Source organism: Mesocricetus auratus, unplaced genomic scaffold (genome assembly GCF_017639785.1).
Source record: "Mesocricetus auratus isolate SY011 unplaced genomic scaffold, BCM_Maur_2.0 Super-Scaffold_100691, whole genome shotgun sequence".
NCBI lineage: Eukaryota > Metazoa > Chordata > Mammalia > Rodentia > Cricetidae > Mesocricetus > Mesocricetus auratus.
This window is the reverse complement of record NW_024429267.1, coordinates 58,817,633-58,837,047: the sequence shown is the minus strand read 5'-3', so window position 1 is coordinate 58,837,047 and position 19,415 is coordinate 58,817,633. Positions and strand designations below refer to the sequence as shown.

Genomic DNA, 19,415 nt, shown 5'->3' with positions numbered 1-19,415 from the left:
CCTCCCATCACACCCTCCCTGAAGCTCTTTCTGCTGGGTGGTTCAGTGCCAGTCCAGAGCATGCCATGGTGGTGCCCGGCAGACCATACCTGTGCAGGCAGCCCAAGGTGGCCTAGGGTGGGGAGGGTATCAGGCGGGTATCCCCCATCTCTTCCCCCATCTGTATGTCTGTCTGTCTATGGCAAATTGTGGACCTCCCACCCCCCAGCAGCTAAAAATCTCAGAACAAACTTTGATGTGATGAGAACAATGTTGAAAGAAACCCAGCCAGGTTTCAAAGTGGAAAGTCAGGGTCCCCCCAACTTCCCTCGCACGGACTCCATTCGATGGGCAAGGGAGCAGGTACACAGAACTCAAGTGACCTGCCTCTGCCAGCTACCATGATGGTACCCACTGCCGACAGCACCCTGCCTCACAGATTTCCTTCTGAGAATCCAGCCACCCCAGTGTCTCCAGCCCTAAACCCTACACTTCCTGCCTCCTCCCAGGGGGAAACAAACACCCAGGGGAAAGGCCACAGGATGGGGACCAGATGTTTACGACCCCTGCAGCCTCTGAGGAGCAGGCCCGATGATGCAGCGCTTCCATCAGTGACCAGAAGAGGTGAGCCCTGGGGACTCTGTGCTGCCCTCAGGAGACAAGGACCTGACCATCTGAGTTGCTGTCAGGGCAGCTGTGTCCTCAGGCTCCCTGCCTTCAGTCTGGGAGCACGTTTCTTTCCAAACCACAACAAGGAAGGAAGGCAGTTTTCTTAGCCAAGGGAAGAGGTTTGTCCAGGTTTCTCCACGTGGGCAGCAGAGTTGTGCATGGAGGTCTGTCCCCAATTCTGTCCCCAAGTGTCTCAAGGAGGCAAAGTGGCACAGGCGAGCCGATGGGGGACAGAACTGGTAAAGAACCAGCCGAGGTGTGGACACCCAGTGGTGCACACAGAACGTTTACCAAAGCAGGCTGTGAGCCGTCCCAGGGAACAAGCTTTGCACATCTAAAAAGACTGAAGTGATTGCATTCCAGTGAAGACAGAAAGAACCCTTTTAGAAAACTCCCCATACTCAGAAATTAAGCACCCCGTAGAACATCACAGTTTAAAAAGATTTATTTTTATGTGCATGGAGTATTTGCCTGCATGTATATCTGTACACCATGTGTTTGTCTTGTCCGAGGAGGCCGGAAAGTGGTTTTGGACTTTTCTAGAATTGGAGTCGATGATGGTTGAACCGCCACCACATAGGTGCTGGGAACTGAACCCGACCGTCTGCAAGAGCAGCCAGTGCTCTAACCACTGAGCAATCTCTCTAGTCTCTGTGGCTTAGTTGAAAAGTATCTCTTACATTTCTGGGTAGAGAACAGACAACAGAAAAAAGGAACTCTCAGTGGGTGAAGATGGAGTCCCCAGGTCAGGGAGCAGGAGGGAGGCCCCAGAGGGACAGTGCAGGGGACAAGAAAGATGCTCTCACAGGTAGGATGGATGGCAGAGGAGAGGGGGTGTGATGCTACTTTGACTGTTAGCTTGACACAATGAATCCCCAGGAGCCCAGAGATCAATCTGTGTGGATGCTCAGCCATGGCTTGGTTGGATCTTTTCCCCCTCACCCTTCAAGGGATTGTCTAGACTAGGAAGGTCCACCCTAAAGCTAAACCGAGAACCACCATTCATTGCTCTGCCTCCTGACTGTGACCCACCGTACCTGCTTGCTCAAGTTTCTGGGGCCATGACAGCATGGCCAGGGCAGTGAGCTAAACGAAGCCTCCACCTAAAACTGTCTTTATCAGACATTCTACCTCAGCAACAACACAAGGAACTACAGAAAATCTGTACTGAGAATCAGCCTCATTGCCATGATCTACCTGACTCTGCTTCCTGGGTCTTTGGGACCGTTTTTTGAGAAGAATGTGAGTTTGGAACTCTTGTAAGCAGAGATCAATGGATATTCTGGAAGGACCCTGAAAGACACACGCTGAGAGAGATGAGGGCCACAGAGGCCCCTTCATGAGGTTCCAGAAGGACAAGGACTCGTAGGGACTGGACTGGAGACCGTTCAAATTATATTGTAGTTAAGAATCCACTTCCATTCTATTCATCTCCCAAGATCTTGAATATAGCCCAACTTGAAGGAAATGGACTGATGGGTTTGACGGAGGAAAGTTCAAGAAAAGAGAACATTCAAGCTGTGGCATGGCTACTTACCACAGCTAATAGATACCCAGAGTAGAAAACCAGCAAAAACAAGGCAAAAAGATTTTAAAAATTCACAGTTTGATGGGGAAAAATTGGAGCAAATTTAAAAGTCTCAAAAAGAGCATGCATACAGCAATACTACTGTAGCTGCTGAGCACCAAACGAGAAGCTGGTGCTCCAGGTAAGGACGCTGGGGAAAGCCCCCACCATGGAAGCGTCTGTCTTGAAAGGAGAGTCTAAGCTCAGGGAGCTCCTGAAGGAGGGGCTCCCTGCTCAGGGTCAGCTCTCCAGTCCAGTGGTCCAAGGAGCCCATGCCGCATATCTAGTTGGCAGCATTGTTTACGCTGTGTGCTGAGGCCAGGCAGTCTATAGCAGTCAGTGTCCCTGAAGGAAGGCCCTGAAAGGTTACTATGTAAAGCTGTGAAGATAAAACCCAATTTGTAGTGGGGACCCACGGATGTTAGAGGTCAGGAGCATAGGACCTCTGCCAAGGAAAGCTGCAGGGATGGAGTGTAGCCTGAGATAGGGCTGCGTGTGCAGCAGGGCAGAGCTGGGAGCCCTTTGGAGCCCAGAGATTCCATTGTAAGCCCCAGCTGCCAGACATGGAGCTGCAGGACCAATGGCTTGTCTCACTTAGGTCTGTCCTCCTTACCATGCACCCATGCTTCTCTCTGGGTATGGGGTTGCTCACTCTGAACACTGTGTTGAAAGCATGTTTATTTTATAGGTGCTCATAGCTAAGACATGGCTTTGGCCTCAGATGAGACACGGGCTCTGGACTTTTGAATAATGTTGGAACTGTTAAAGACTATGGGGACTTTTGAAGTTGTACTAATGTATTTTGCATTGAGATAGCCATGAATCTATGGAAAGGGGCAGGAAGTTATGTCTTAAAACAGCTATGTTTGGATATCAAGTTGGCAAGGGGTAGGCTTGTAATGTCAGATTGACAGGATCCAGAGTCATCTAGGAGACAGTCTTCTGTCCATACCTGTGAGGATTGTCTTTGGGGAGGTCTGTGAGGAATTTCAGATTAGCTGAAGTGGAAAGACCCTGCCCCCAACTGTGGACAATAAAAGGAGAGCTGAATGCCAGCACCCAATTCTACTTCCTGGTTGTGGATGCAACATGACCAGCTACCTCAAGCTCCTGCCTTCCCTGCCATGGTGGACTTTACCGGAGCCAAAATAAACCCTGCCTTCCTTCGGCTGCCAGTCAGGTATTTTGTTGCTAGATGAGACAAGTCACTAATGTAGGCTGCTACCAAGAACCCTGGTTCACAAAACGTGTACAGTTGCCATTTGACAGACAGGAAGAATTTCAAGGGGGAAGTCTGTGTTTGGAGCTTGGGAGACTGCAATGCTCTCTGGATGGATGTATCCAGGTGTTCAGTCCAAGAGGGGACTGAGATGTGTCCCTGGAAGAGAGCTGGGTATATTTGGAAGATTTGCAGACATGTGTGTCTGAGCCTGCGTGGGCTGGTGAGAGAGAACCTCGAGTCATCCCATTCTGAGGCAAGAGAGTCGTTCAGCTTGAAGAGCCCAGCTTAGCATTCTCACACCACACAGGAAGGAAGTTAGGCCCAGGACAGTGACTGCCTAAGGGTCATGGGAAGACTGAGGAAAAGGATACTGACAAAAAGACGTCTTTTTGGATGTATGAAAATGGATTACGGAGATGGTTACACAAACCATTGACTGCTCTGAGGCCTACTGAGTTGTATGAGTCAAATGGCATGCCAAAGGGGGGAGCTTCTCAAGCCACCTAGATCCGTCCCCTGGGTTTCCAAGTGACTCAACAAGGTCATCTGCCCTGGATGCAGCAGCAATAGAGCTTGAGTGCGGAGACAGACCTAACGTGCACCAGTGTGGGAGGCGGGGCTGCAGCAGAGTGGGGAGGCTGGCAGAGAAGGGGCTGCCAGGGAGAGCAAACCTCAGTGCCACGCTGGCTGAAGAGGGGCCGAACACATGTGGAGACAGAAGACTGCAGGGCCTTGTTCGCTCAGTTAGAGACAAGTCTGCATCCCTTCTGCTCAGATGGTTTTTAAGGAAACACAGCCCTCTGGATAGTATACGAGGCCGGCTGGGCCCACCTGACACTGGTGGACAGGACTGTTTTTTCACCCTCACCAAGTGTCAGACATGCAGGGCCCAGGGGAAGCAAACTCCATCTCTGTGTGCTGGGCTGGCAGGCACACAGCTGCACTCGTGAGAAAAACAACAGACTCGCTTCTATTGCTGAACACCAGGGTGCCACTTTATTACTTCCCGTCTGTCACATACCTGTCGATGTTAGCACAAGGAGAAAGGCTGGCCAGAACTAGAGGCAGCTGACCAATCAGCCAACAAGTGTGTACTCAGCACACACCGACTCTGACTCGGTAGGACATCTTTGTTCAGTCTCATGACTATTAAAATCGGTGTCAAGATTGTCACATCTTTAAATACAGATAGAATTCCAGAAGTACATAATTATATATATATATATATACACACAGAAAAATACAAGACTAATTTTTCCCACAATATTTAATTTATACACTGCTGTAACTCTATGTGACTTCTGAAGACAGGTTAGGGGACAAGTCACTGGTTAGAGCAACAAGTAGTTTGGTCCACTATTGGTGTGATGGTGTTCTGCTCCCTCCCTGTGACAACATCCCATGACATACAACACATGCACGGACATCCACTTGTCAACAAATGGACAGACATTTGTGTACCCAAAGGGTCACCAACCACACACAACTAATAAGGCTATGATACAGCTCTGCAGCTTAAATGGCCAACACTGCTGATCTAAGGTGAGCACCGTATATACACCTGGATATAAAACCACTGGAGACCAAACGTGTACAGCTGAGTTCTGAGGCTGGACGTGACCACACAAGAGTATGTACATTACTTGGAAAACGGCTGCGACAAAGTTTATTGCAATGCCCCTTATAAACGTCTCTCCTCGCTCACACAGACGTGGCTCTCACTGTCTCTGTGAACCAGATTGCTTTCTGGCCCTTTGAAGATCCCTGCTTAAGAATTTCAAGCAAATGTGTTCTATGGCTTCACCCACACCTATCTTCATCGCTTTCAACTATATAAACGTCACGCTGAACGGGACTGTAGCTTAAAGCACGAGCGTTAGCCTAGGTCTAGGGAGTATCTTAATATCATTTTACTTAGTATGCCAGGTTCTACTGTGAAGTTCTGAGTAATATACATTAACCTAAAGTAGCAGAGTGAGCACTGAAGAAGTGTCTGGCCTGTGCCCTGCCTGCTCTGAACGACGTGGTCAGCTGCACCTCTGCTGTCACTCAGAGTCAGGAAAGGGTGGAGTGTGGGAAGGACGCTGGGCCCAGCCACACCTATCCACAGGTCACTTGTAAGTACTGTTTTCAAAACCCCGCAGGGCACAGTGTGAAAAACAAAACAAGACCAGCATCTGGGCTTCCCAAGATTAGGGAAGACAGTGCATCCATCAGAAAGATGCCTTGGGAGTTGATCGATCAGTCCGGACTGGAGCTCTGACCAGTGTGTGTCAGTGGGCTCTGGTGAATGGAAGGAGCCGGAGGCCACCCAACTCCAGGGAGTTGTTTTATTGTCAGTTTGACTTTGCTGTGCACTGTGGCTACTGCAGCAGGCACCCTCCAGGGTCTCCACTCCACAGCTGTGAAGGAACCCTCTGTGTCCTGCAGGGGAAGCTGACACAGAGCCTCTGTTCTGTCAGACAGACACACACTCTCTAAATAGTTAAGACAAGAGTTCACCTCATCACCTCACAAAAGATTGTCTGCTTGTAATTTTACAGGGGAAGCTGCCTCACAAACTGCTAAGTGGATCTCACCTACTACAAAGAGGAAAATCTTTGTCAATGAGAATGTAAGAGCCCCAACTGTTCTCACGCTATCGCTTAAGACAAACAGGTGTGGGTGCTCAAACCGTGGCTGGGTTCTTGGTGCACAGGCCCTGGGTGGCTGGCAGCGGCTCCTCCCAGGCCTGTGGCCATCACCACGTTATTGCTTTGGTTCTGTCTTGGGCACCGGTGTGCCTCAGAGCACGGAGTTTCCCTATCACCGGAGGTCAGACAGGAATTTGGGCTTTTCACAAGGAAACGAAAGCATTTTCCCTCCAGGTTAAGTCAGAACATGGATTTCTAAGCGCTCCATTTACGTTGGGTTCCAGATATACAATTTCACTCTGGTCATCCACACTGAAATCATGAATGTAAAATCACACAGTAGACTTTTCGGCTGGAAAAGAAAAGTAGCGTGTAGCAGCATGCACAAAGACCATGCATTGTCACGTCAGCACACAAGAGGTGAGGGAGCGCTCTACAGGTCAGATGACGTGGCAGCAACTGGCCGGGCTGGAGGCGCAGAGCAGCCCTTCCTTGCGGCTGCGCTGGATGTTCACAGAGATGGTCTTTTCGCACAGAGGTAGCTGGAGTACATTGTTCCGCAGCTTCTTGGTCCTCACCGGGTCCAGGTCGGTGGAGGGGCCGGGGCCAGGGCCGCTGATGCACATCTTCCACGTGGACTTCTCCTGCACCTTCACGCTGGAGAACAAGGCCTTCTGCGGGTCCAGAATGTACTTGGCGCCGTGCAGCTGCGAGCCTAGGCACAGGCTCACAAGTTTGAGGCTCTGCACAAGCTCCGCACCGCGTGGAGCGGCAGAGGCCGAGGCTGGGGAGGATGAAGAGGAGTCAGGGCCCGCACAGCGCCTCGAGGAGCCTGCTGCACCCGATGGGGTCCCGCCTGAGCCACTCTGGCCGCCACCGCCCGTGCCCTGCTCGCCCGGGCTGGTCTTGTCCATGCCACCACCGCTACTAGGCTTGCTCTGGCCGCTGCCATCGCCCTCACTGCCCGGGGGTCCCTCGCTGCTGTCACGCCGGTGCCATGAGTAAGCAAAGCCGCTGTCCTTGTCCAGCCGCCGGCGGCTCTCTGAGTCGTCATCGCTGGTCTCAGAGCTGCTGCAGCTCGAGCCGCGGCCCTGGCTTTTCCTGCGGTGGTAGCGCTTGTGCACTGTGCCTGGCGAAGCGATGTTCATCTTCAGCCGGCTCAGTTTGGGCGGCAGGTTCTCGTCCATGTCGAACTCATCGTCGGACTCACCCTCTTCGAAGATTTGGTTGAGCACTGGGGCACTCTTTCGAGATGTCAGGCGGTTAGTGACTGATGGCTTCCGGCGCAGCACCACCTGTGTGGACAGGGACACAGGCTTCTTGTCCTCCTCGTCCTCCTCCTCATCTTCTTCTACCCTGAAGAGACACTTCCGCCCGCTGGCAGCAGGCTTCAGGTTTGCAGGTGGCACAGTGGACAGTGCTGGCCCAGCCAGCTCCGGGAGCTCGTCACACAGGCCTTTGCCCCTGTGGCCATTAAGAGCGCTGTCGGCAGCCCGAGCAGGAGACTGTGGGACTGTGGCATGGGACAGAGGGGTGGCAGTGAGGTCATCCTCAAGGTCTTGGGGCACATCGATTTTGGTTGGCCATGACTGCCTGTGTGACAGAGGAAAAACAATCGTCATGTAGTTGCTGGTCTATCCTGGGAAGGCAAAGTGTGAGGACCTGCCTTCAGATTCTAGCCACCCACGGAAAGTCAGAGGCGGCAGGCTGAGCACTCTCGAAATCCAGCACCATTACAAGATGGTGGATGGAGGCTGATTAGTTCCAGAACCACTGGCCAGAGATTCCTGTTTCAAACAAGGTGAGGACTGAAACGCAAGGTATCTTTGAACCTCCACACACAAGCCATGGCAGAGACACACAGCTAGGATATCCACAGGTGTGAAAAGCATTTCAGGTCCATCAGTAGGGACGCCAGGGGGCAGATGTAGCAACTTCCCACCACAGCTGTCAGAAAAGACACCTAAACCTCAGCACCACATAGTTCTACTCACATGTCCACACACTCCTACACACAAACATCCAGATACTCCCACATACACGCACATGCAAACATGGTCATCACATATACATGTACATATATACATGTACACACACACCCTCTGGCTCTCACAGCACACATGAGGTTTGCCTGGAATGCCCAGCACAGACCTCACAGGATGGTATGAAAGCTCAGTATTGATCAAAATAAATGGAAATGGATGGCAGATTTAAACGACAGAGATAAATTCAATTAATAGCCTGGCTAGTACAGACACCCACACGAGGGCACTGGAGGGAGAAACTGCTCCTTAAACACTGTCTTTCAATCCGGGGTGCCTGAGGCTCCTGACCATCTTCTCTGTTGAGGGAAGCGTGGACACCAGAGGCTGTCATGACACCAATGGCATTTACGACAGCTACTTTCACAGGCTCCTTCCTTCCTTCTCCCCTTTGGCCTTGGCAACACCTGATGAGCGCTCTCCCCACCATGGGCTTCCACTGTGGAGAAATATCACAGTCTGGCAGCTCTCCTTTCCTGACACGACTCACCTGCCAAAAGTGGTGACAACTGGTAGAGCCAGCAAGGCCAAGAGATCTTACTGGAAGGGAAGGGAAGCTGCAAGCGAAACTGAAAAGCCAATGGCGAGTGTGGAGAGGGCAGCGCTGACCCCGTCAGCCACTGAGCGCCTGTGCGGTGAATTTTCTGAAATCCAGTCTGGAAAGGGTTATAACCACTCCCTTCTGCAGGCGAAGAACTCAAGACTGGTGACAGGCTTGAAGGACAGTGACTGCTAACCCTCAGGGCAGGCTTCACTCCACCACACAAGCCTGAGGATCAACGCCAGCAAAGGTTCTTCTGGTCAGTGTGGTCTAACTCAGGAGGTCAACAGTGGTTGGTACTCAGCTACATCAGAGATATTATGTTTCCTGAGACCCCACAGCTAATTAATCAACTGAATGCCCCTATCTAAAAAAATTCTTCCAAGTAACCAAAAGGAAATTCACCACCCACCGCGAGCACACAGCAAATGAGCACAATATTACCTCTGTGGAGGCAATGGTCATTCCTATGAGGGTGAGGGTCCTCCTGCCCGCAGAATGAGGAAGCATCACACAGTCCCCTATTTGAGAACATTAACTCACTAACATCAACAAGGGCATTTTTCTCACCTAAACTGGGCCTTGATGTTGCTGGGGCTCGCAGACCGGGTCTGGACCTCCTTCTCTTGCTTCTCTCTCAGGATCCTCTCAGCCAGTAAGAAGTACGTGGCCGTGATATGGTTATACCTATTGGTTTCCAGGGCTCTGCAGAGACAGAGCAAAAGCAATCAGAAGCCATACCACTAGGTTTTTACAAGATTTTAAAAACAGTATAACCTAATGAAATCCAGAATCTGGGAAGCTTTTAAAGTGAGACAAAAATACAAACTAGAGAGAGCTAAACACTGTAGTTACTTAGGTTGTTACTGAAATCTAAAAAAAGCAACTGAATAAAAATGTTCAGATCAGTGAGAAAAGAGCAAACTGCTGATGTAGCTGGACTGGAGTCAGCGCTGCAGACATAAGAAAAGGCAACAGGCTTCTGGGAGCATGTTGGCATGTGGAGTTGACTCTTGCTGGGGAGTCTTGCTCCCACAAGAAGAATGGACTAAAGACAAGGCCCATGCCAAAGACCCCAACCCTAACCGCACTCTGTGAGCCACGGCCAATCAGAATGGGTGGAGGTAATTTTACTTTTGCATGGACTCGCAGTTTAGGCACTGGAGAGCAATCGATGCAATCTAGAGGCTGCTGTTCTCACCCTTTCCTTTAGTGCAGTCATTGCCTGCTCGTCCACTTAGATAACAATGCTCGCAGCACTCCACGTCAGGCCGCACCGTGGTGGCTGAGCTGGAGACACAACAGTAAAGCACATGGCTTTGTCAGGGCAACCTCACAGGAAGGGACACAACTCTGCTTTCTGGAAGCCTCTGGCTTTGGTGAACTGCAGTACGCATGAGAAATACCTACTCAAGTTCTGGGGTGAAGTCATGGGAGAGTGAACTCTCACGCCGGTTCTTGAGAAAGCAGCTGCCTGTGTCCAGGGGAGTCCTTTAAACCAGGCCTGCTCTCAGAGTAAGCAGTACCATGCAGCCAGAGTTAGTACATAGCAATCCCACTGTAGTGACGCAAAAGGCAGGGCGCTCTGAGCCTGTCATGATGCCCTGATCTCTGCATTCACAGTGGGACCCAGGAACGATGGGGACACTTCTACAGTGTACACTGAGACACTAACCATCCTATTCCTCTGCACTTCTACAGGTATCAAGGAAGGTCAAGGTACCTACCCACTGACACCACCTGCCAATGGCTTACCTGTCCACTAGAATAAAAGGAACAAAAGTTCATGTGCCAGACCCTGGGCCATGACTCAATGATGCAATGGCTGCCAACTGGGAGCCCCACCTGTGCTGTGGTTTAAACGTGAACTGATGGCGTGTCTGGGGAGACTGTGGCACCTTTAGGAGGTGAAGAAGTGCTGAAGACGTGGGCCACTGGGGCAGACCTGGGAGTTTTATGGCCTGACCCCAACTCCTATTCACTCTCTGCTTCCCGATGGCAGAGCCGGTGTGAATAGTCAGCCTCCTGACCCTGCCTCCATGCCATCCACCAAAATGACTTATTCCCGAAACTATAGGGCACAATAGCCTCCCTCAGTCACAGCAGTGAGAAAAGGAAGCAAGCAGTGTGACCCATTAGTGTCTAAAGGGTACAGGGAATCAGGAATCCTAGACCTCTGCCCCAGCACCAACAGACACAGACATACTCTACGATGGCGTCGCGGTCTGCGATGTCCCCGAGCACCATGCGCTGGATGATGCTGTTGTGCTCCTCTTCTGAGAGGTTCTTGTAGGACACCAGGGGGATGTTATACTTTGTGGCTGGTGAGGGGTCCACTCCCTGGAGCCAAGGGTGGCTTTCAATCTCTTCCAGAGAGGCTCTCCTTTTGGGGTCTCTCTGCAGCATCCGTGTGATCAGGCTGAGAAGAGAAGGAATGGTTACTGAAGCAGACAGCTGGCAAGGACTAGTAATGATGGGTGTCACCACCAAGCAGTTTCTTACAGTCACCTTTCTAGTAATGATGGGTGTCACCAACAGTTTCTTACACAGTCACCTTTCTAGGCTTGCTGACGAATTTTTACAAAAACTGCTGCCACCATATTTACAAAATAAAACAATCTCAGCCCCTTAGTGTCCCTGATGACGAACAAAGCTCCCTGCTTTTTAGAAGTAACAACCCCTGTCCCTGAATCACAAGCTGGCCTAGTGCACTACCCAGCTTATTTCACAGGAATGGATGACTCTCCTGATGGAAAAGAGTTTATGGAAGAACTTTTTAGAAATGTGTTGACAAAAAGTAAACAAGGGACGCTTGATGCTAAAACAGGTGAAGCAGGTATCATGGGGACAAACAGCTGGCAGCTTCAACCACCCTGCTTTGTGCAAAGGCCACACTGGGTTCATGCTACTGAGTACAAGGGGCAGCAGCTAGTGATGGTGGAAGAAAAGAGAGGATCCCATCTCAGTGCCCAGTGAGAAAGGTGAAAGAAATCCACTCCTCACAAGAGGACGAGAAGGAAGCTGTGAGCTCAGCAGTGGCTCTGGAAGACACCTTTCTGTAGAATGTACCTTAAACTTCCCAACAATATTTCAAAAACTAGAGCAGAGGACTGAAGACAACTGGAGGAGCCATCAGCAAGACCCCAACAGAAAATCAGAATACAGATGCTGCTGAACGTGCCACAGACTTTCACTGTGCTCAGGTAGAAACAAAACTCAAAAATATGACTGGGAAACAAGAATAGGCAACATTATGCTAGACGGGCTTCTAAAAGTGAAAAACAACCACTGTAATTGAAAAAAGTAAGCAATGGACACATTTAAGAAATTAAATGTAAGCAAATTCATGAAATGAAATACAAATCCAAGAAGACACTTTTCTCTGTAGACTGAGACAGAAAATACCAAGAATGAAAGATGAGATGAAGTGCAAACAGCTAACAGCCTAGAGGATATAAAAAAAGAGAGAGAAAGCATATTTGGGAAGGCAGTAGCTGAGAATTTTCCAAATCCATGAAAGAATGTAGCTCATAAGCTAGAGAGCCTAACACAGTCTAAGCACATGGAGGCTCCAAGAGAAAAGCAGAGCTGTGGAGCAGGAGCTAAGGCAGACAGCTGGCTTCCCAATGCAGCAACGGATTCTGCCGAGGACTGGCCCAGGCTTTCTAATCGCATGGCCTTCATGGACACACAGCATAGACACTCTCAAGGCAGCATTAGCCACCAACAGCAAATGCAAACATGAAGGATGTCATTCTGGTGGAAGAATGCAATTCTAACTGAGAAGGGAGCTAGCAAAGTTCACGTTAAACATTTAGAAGATTATCAACAATTTCTGACTATATAAAATTTTAATCTGTAGTTAGAAAAAATTACTAAAATATTAGATAGTTAAAATATTAGGATTTTAAAATGTTTTAGAAGACAATAGAGAGAAGTATTAATTGTAGATTTTTTAAAAAACTAAAATAATAGCCTACAACTCCCCAGCTGGCTGAAACATGAGATAAATGGCAGAAAAGGGAAATCTCTACCACCCTCTGGGTCAGAAGGTAAGGTCACAGGAGACATGTACAGAAATACATCCACACCTGCATCTACCACTCACCACAACAAATGCAGATGGGACAAGCTCCACAGCTCAAAGGACCGAAACTGACATTCAAGAAAGTCCAGACTGCTCAAAACATGAGGAAAACTCATACACAGACGCTGGCCCAACAGGGCAAGTGTGGGGAGCCCTTGAAACACCACACACAGGCCTAAACAGGAAGTATTACTCTGATGTAAACTGACACAGAGGGCTAATTCAATTCACCAGGAAGACAGTAGCTTTCAACTTACCTGCATCTAAGAACTTTACTTCAAAACTCTCAAAGCAAAAACTGATAAACTTTAAGAATAAAGCTACCATCACAGTGGGAGATTATCTCAGTAAGTGAAGAAAACTCTGGATGCAAACAACTTTTAAAAATATAATTAATGAGCTTGACCTTAAAGATATATAGACCTCTGACCCCAATTCTACCAAGAACAAGACTGTAACAATTATCTTCATGATAGGCATAAACAAACCTCGAAAATGTGAAAACATGGCAACACACAGACTGTATTCTTTGACTATAATGTAGCTTAGAAATCAAAAGCATCAGCTAACTAAAAATAAAACCACCTGTAAACAAGGAAGGCATCAAATAAGACAATGAAAACTAGAAAATTCTATGAGCTCAATAACAAAGACTATTGATCAAATTCCGTGTGATGAAGCTAACCTGTCCCAGAAGCAATGTATAGTCCTAAACATTTTATCGTAAAAGAGGCTCTATGAGCGGAATAACTAAGGTTCTGAATAACAGAATCAGCTCCTGGGTCAGGGAAGAAATAACAAGGACAGGTAAGAAGCATCAGAAGCCAGTCCTTGTGAAGAGACGGAGGACAACTGGAGGACGCAGCCTCATCAGCAGCATCCTGGTTGGTAAAGGTCTCACAGACACTCAAGGCCGATGCACCAGGCAGTCAGATAAAATGGGCTCCTTCCTTAAAATACGCCACTTAGCAAAACACACTAGAAAAAGTTGGGGTTCGAGGCAGGGTTTCTCTGTGTAGCCTTGGCTGTCCTGGAACTAGCTATGTAAACCAGGCTGGCCTTACACTCAGGGAAATCCACCTGCCTCTGCCTCTGGAATACTGGGATTAAAGGTGGCATCGCCAGCACCCACTGTTGCTTTGTTTCTTATCTAAAGGTCTTACAGTTATTAAAACAATCCTTCTAGGAAGGAGACATGGAGGCAACATCTCACATCTTAGGAAAGGAGCATCCATGTTGATTCTATAACCTGTGGGCTTCAAATGATGCAGTTTGATGTAAAGTGAGATTTGTTTTTAAATGGGGATAGAGAAGATAATCTGGCCTGTACTTGGTGTATACCTGCTTCCTAGGGGGATAGTAAGAGCAAGAACCTGAGTCACCACCCACACACAAAGCTCCCCTTGTCCTACAGCACAAAATCACCGAACACACACACAAACTTCCCGTGTGCTCCAACCTAAAACCACCACATACACCAACACAACTCCATTATGCTCCAACCTAAAATCACTACCAACAGACACATACATATACAGAGCCTCCCGTGTGCCCCAGTCTAAATCACCAACACACACTCACAGCACACACTAGACTCATACATGATCTAACCTAAAATCAACAAGCACATATGATCTACTGAGTACTACAGTGTAAAACCACCCTGACCAACATAAACATACACACAGCCTTCCATGTGTTCCAGCCTAAAATCAACAACCACCAATACAGGAGACAGGACTTCTCATGTGCGCTAGACTAAAATCATCATCACACCAACACACAGCCTCCTGTGTGCAACAGCCTAAAATCACCACCAACAGCAACCCATACACAGCCTCCTACATGTTCCATCCACAAATCACCACCATCCCACACAGAGCCTCGCCTGTGCTCCAGCCTGAGCTGTATGCTTCACACTGAACCCTCATCATTTTCACAGTAGCCCTCGTAAGTACACTGCACCATACTAACATAGGCAGAAGCAAAAAAGCCAGCATGTGAGCCCACAGAATTGAGTGCCCAGGTTGGGATTCTACCTGAAAAAGAACCCTCAATCTGTTGTAGTTCTTCCTTACAGCTGACAGGAAAAACTCAAAATTTTGTTGATGCAGAAAAAAAATTTAACCGGTAACTACAATCTCGGCTGGTTTGTTTAAAAATATCACAAACTTGAAACACCTTTTTCCAAGACTGCACCTCACTGGTGACGGCCCTATAACCCTGAAAACTCACAGGGAGAAACCCCAAAGGCAGTCAGTGCTGGCTTCCCACAGTGCACAGCCTCCTGTGCTGGGAGGACGTGAACTCGGGACAGGCTGCTGTCTACTAAGACATGCTGCCACGAGACGGTCAGGAGGAGCCCTGCAGCGACTACTCCTGCCAGAGGAAAGCCCACGGCTTTTCTGGGGTCTCAAACAGTACCCAACAGTCTTGCTTTTGCCACTGAAGAAAAAGGCAGATGAGGGAAGGTCTTAACCCCAACTTCTGGAGGCTGAAAAGGCAAAATGGATTTCTTGAAAACATGGGTTAGAAATAACCAAGAATGTTTTGTACTCTTCTGTTGAATTTCTTATCAAGTACTAATGGGTGGCCCCAAACAATAACAGTAGAAACATTCATAAATTAAATGAACTCAAATCCCTGCATGCTGAAGGTATGTCAGGCCTCTTTGTGCGTTGGTGAGTCAGCTTCTGTTTAATGGAGTTGCGCCGTGTGCACAGGGTTTACTTACTCCCTGCAGCCTGCAGACACGCGGGGCGGCACAGTGTACTTGCAGTCCATGATCATGGTCAGTGTCTCGCTGTCATTGGCCTCTTGGAAGGGCGGCTGCCCACACACAAGCATGAAAAGGATCACGCCCAGGCTCCATATGTCTACAAAAGAAAGACAATATTTAAATACTGGAGTATCTAGAAAACCAGGATCATTAGGACGTGGACAGGTAGGCTAACAAGCATTTTATCCTTGAAGTAAAACTACACAAAGCAGACTGCAAAATCTCAACAGAGCAGAGGGAGTCAGCCTGTCAAATAGGAGGAAAACCAGGCTTAAGCCAAGGGACAAGGCCCTCTTCCCCCAACTGACTGTAGCACACCCAGCATTAAAAACATTGAAACTGCGAGGCTGGAACGATTTGCCTGAGGTCAGCATTATCTCCGTTGCTCTCCCTCATTCTGGGGTGGTAGCCAGGTCACACAAGTGCTGAGAGAAAGCTGCAGCTCAGAGACAAGCAACATTTAGCTACCACACAAACCAAACAAAAGCCCAAGCTGGGTCTCCACCATTTACATGGTAGAGCTGGGCCCACGGTGTAAGTACTCAGCCTGCAAACAGTAAGAAGAAAAGAAAAGTTAAGACATGGAGGACTGGGAGAGAGACAGCTCACCTGCGAGGGAGGAGCTGTCTGCCCCTTGCACAGGACCCGAGTCGGGTGCTCAGCACAAGCTGCAGAGGCTCTGATGCCCTCTCTTGGTCTCTGTGGGCACTGCACTCATATGCGCATCCCCCCAACACACATTATGTAAAAAGTAAAAATAAATAAAGTCTTCATATTTTTTAAGGAGAACGGCTAAGTTTCTTGTCATTAAGATATCCTGGTATTGCCCAGCTTTGGACAAGTTGTTGTCCTGACAAGACCCTACCCAGTGTGAAGCTGCAGGAACTAATATCTGAGGATTCACAAAGACAGACTACTTCCTACCTTTTGTCTTTAAATAAAATACAAATCTATCAGGAGGAAAAGTGATGATTTTGGAATTTTCTGAGGTTGAAAAAAAGATTTAAGAGGATTTAAGGACATCACAAATTAATTCATTCCAGAAATGAAAATATGTGTGGTAATACACAAATGCAGGCACACACACATACATATACACATACTCACACACTCACACTCTTCTTCCTCTCCGTCTCCGTCTCCCTCTCTCTCTCTCCAACAGCTTCTGGATACACACTAAGAGAACTACGCGCCATGGAGTCGGCCATGCCATTACACCTGCTCACAGTCAACTGCTGTTTTCATGTAAGCCTAAAATACCCAAAATAATGGCAGTACCAAGCTAAGAAAACATAAGTCTGCGAATCAAATATCATTTCCTTGGTTCAAATGGAAGAGGAGGCAGTGAGCCAGAGCCCACCCTCCCTCAAGTGTGGCTTCTCAGGCGTGTGGCACACTTTGTCATGGTGTACTTATGAAAGGAGGACACATACAGACCACTGTGTCTAATCCGGAGGACAGACCTGGCCCCATCCTCAACACTGGCTGCCTTATCTTAGGCCTCAGAGGTCTCTACTCCAACAACTTCAGTAAGGACAGTCAACCACACTTACTCTTTAAAAAGACATTGACCAGTGTTGAAATCTCGTCTAGTCAGACCTTAATCAAGGTTTAAAGGAAATGTAACTGATTTTTAACTTAAACTCTCCTTGTACAACTTTTAAAGATTTATATGTATGAGTGGCCGGCCTGCCTGCCTGTCTATATGACATGTGCACGCAGTGCTGTGAAGGTCAGAAGAGTGTTGGATCCCTGGAACTGAAGTCACAAACAGCTGAGAGCCATGGCAGTCATGGAATCACCCTCTGAAGCTGTATAAGCCCATAATAAACTCTTTCTCTTATAAGTTGCCTTGGTTACCATGACTTAGGACAGCAATAGAAATGTAAGACAAGGGTCATTTCCTCATGCAAATGAACACTGTCTACTGCATGGTTAGAGGGGCACCTACGAAGGAGGTCAATATAGCAAGCAGACCCTAGAGTCTGGCTAGTCCTTGTACTGTTTCTCCACATAGAACTACTTAGAAATCAAAGGACTTGGAAACACATCCCTGCACTAAGTGATGGACACAAGGCCGAAGCATTTCAGTGAGAACCATAAGGCAACATCCAACAACCCCTGAAGTGGACAGCCCTCCATGAGGAAGGGGGTCAGCAATGAGATGCAGGCCTGTCTCCCCATCCACAGCACAGCTTCAACAACCTGTGTAGCACTGTGTAAGAGAATCTACAGACTCCCTACAGTATATACACGGGAATGTCTATGCAGGCACTGTTCTAGTCTTGCTGTTGCTGTGATGATACACTGACAAAAAGCAGCTTACAAGAGAACAGGATTTATCTGGCTGACACTCTGAGGTTACAGGTCATCACTGAGGGAAGTCAGGGCCAGAACTCAAGCATAAACTTGAAGGCAGAAAGCCACAGTTGTTGGCTCACAATTAGTTAGCTTTCTTATACAGCCTAGGGTCACCTGCCCAGGTAATGTTACCCACAGTTGGCTAGGCCCTCCTACATCAATTAATAGGACAATCCCTCACAGACATACCCCAGAGCCCAGCCCAATAAAAACAATTACTCAGTCGAGACTCTTTCATGTGATTCTTAGGCTATGTCAGGTTGACAATTAATGCTAGTCACATAGCAGTACTATTATAGATACACAAGGACCTCAGTGTTCTGAGTTGATATGAAGTGTCCTGGAACCGATCCTCTCTGGACACTTGAGGACTGTTTTCTATTCCACATTTGTTTTTCTTCTCTCTTTTTTTTCCTGAATTACAAGTACTTTTCTATGTTTTTTTTAAATTTTAGAAACAATCTTATTTTACGTATCAATCCTCCCATGCTTCCCACCGACCCCCCCAACCTACCCCTTCCACCCACTCTCCAAGGTTCCCCCAAAGAGAACCATCAAAGTCCATCACATCATTTTGGGGAGGACCTAGGCCCTCTTTCATGTATCTGGGCTGCAACAGTATCCCTCCATAGGACATGGGCTCCTGAAGTCCATTGGTGCACTAGGGATAAACACTGGCTCCACTGTTAGAGGTTCTATAGACTGCCCAGGCACCCACATTCAGAGGGCTTGGTTCAGTCCAATGCTGGTTCCCCCCAGCTTTACGACTAGGGTCTCCATGCTTTCACTAGGTCAGGTCAACCGTTTCTGCAGGTTTCTCCAGCATGGTCTTGGCTCCTTTGCTCATTCCTCCTCCCTCTCCACAACTGGATTCTAGGAGTATGGCTCAGTGTTTAGCTGTGGGTGCCTGCTTCTTCTTCGACCAACTACCGGATGAAGGCTCTAGGAATGGCAACCAAGGTAGTCATAAATCTTATTATAGGGGAAGGGCATCAAAGGCAGCCTCTCCACCACTGTCTAAGTTCTATGTTGGGGTCATCCCTGTGTGTAATGAGATTCTTCCCGCCAGCCTGGTCCCAAAGCCAAGTCAGTCCCAAAAGAATATGGAGGATGCTATTAATTATGAAGCTGTTTGCTGTTTGCTACGGTTTCTTGTTGGCTAGCTCTGACTTAATTATTAACCCATAACTGCTAATCTGAGTACTTCCATGTGGTCTTCTCTTACCAGAGAAAGGGTCCGAACCTCTTACTCCTCTGGTGTCCTACATGGTAACTGACTGTGCCTCTGTTTCCCAGAATCCTCCTCGACTCCTAGTCCCACCTATCTTGCTTCCCTATTGGCCAACAGTGCTTTATTTATCAACCAATAAGACAAACAAATACACAGAAGGACTTCCCCCATCACCTGTGGATCCCGGAACATTTCTACAGTGCCAGACCTCTCTCCAAACCTATATTGGCTCCCACTATCAAGGCATCTCCTTTCTTGCCCTCCTCTATTCCTCCCGTCTCAGTCCTCCTGATCCTTCCTGTTT

The 19,415-nt window shown here is 48.3% G+C and overlaps 1 protein-coding gene and 1 long non-coding RNA gene across 6 annotated transcripts in view; one reads left to right on the top strand and one right to left on the bottom strand.

Moving 5' to 3' along the window:
- Positions 1-4,408: 4,408 nt before the first annotated feature.
- Positions 4,409-19,415, bottom strand: part of Snrk (SNF related kinase) — a 61,093-nt gene continuing 46,086 nt past the window's right edge. For all 5 annotated transcript variants that reach the window (XM_013122225.3, XM_013122226.3, XM_013122227.3 and 2 more), the window contains 4 exons: positions 15,475-15,616; positions 10,860-11,072; positions 9,224-9,358; positions 4,409-7,663 (listed from right to left, as the gene is read on the bottom strand). In XM_013122225.3, coding sequence (XP_012977679.1) covers positions 6,511-7,663; positions 9,224-9,358; positions 10,860-11,072; positions 15,475-15,616 — 1,643 coding nt within the window. In that variant the 3' untranslated portion in view covers positions 4,409-6,510. The remainder of the gene's footprint in view (positions 7,664-9,223; positions 9,359-10,859; positions 11,073-15,474; positions 15,617-19,415) is intronic.
- Positions 7,662-16,305, top strand: LOC121137515. The gene is made up of 2 exons (XR_005874781.1): positions 7,662-7,871; positions 10,355-16,305. It is a non-coding gene; the product is annotated as an uncharacterized LOC121137515 (long non-coding RNA).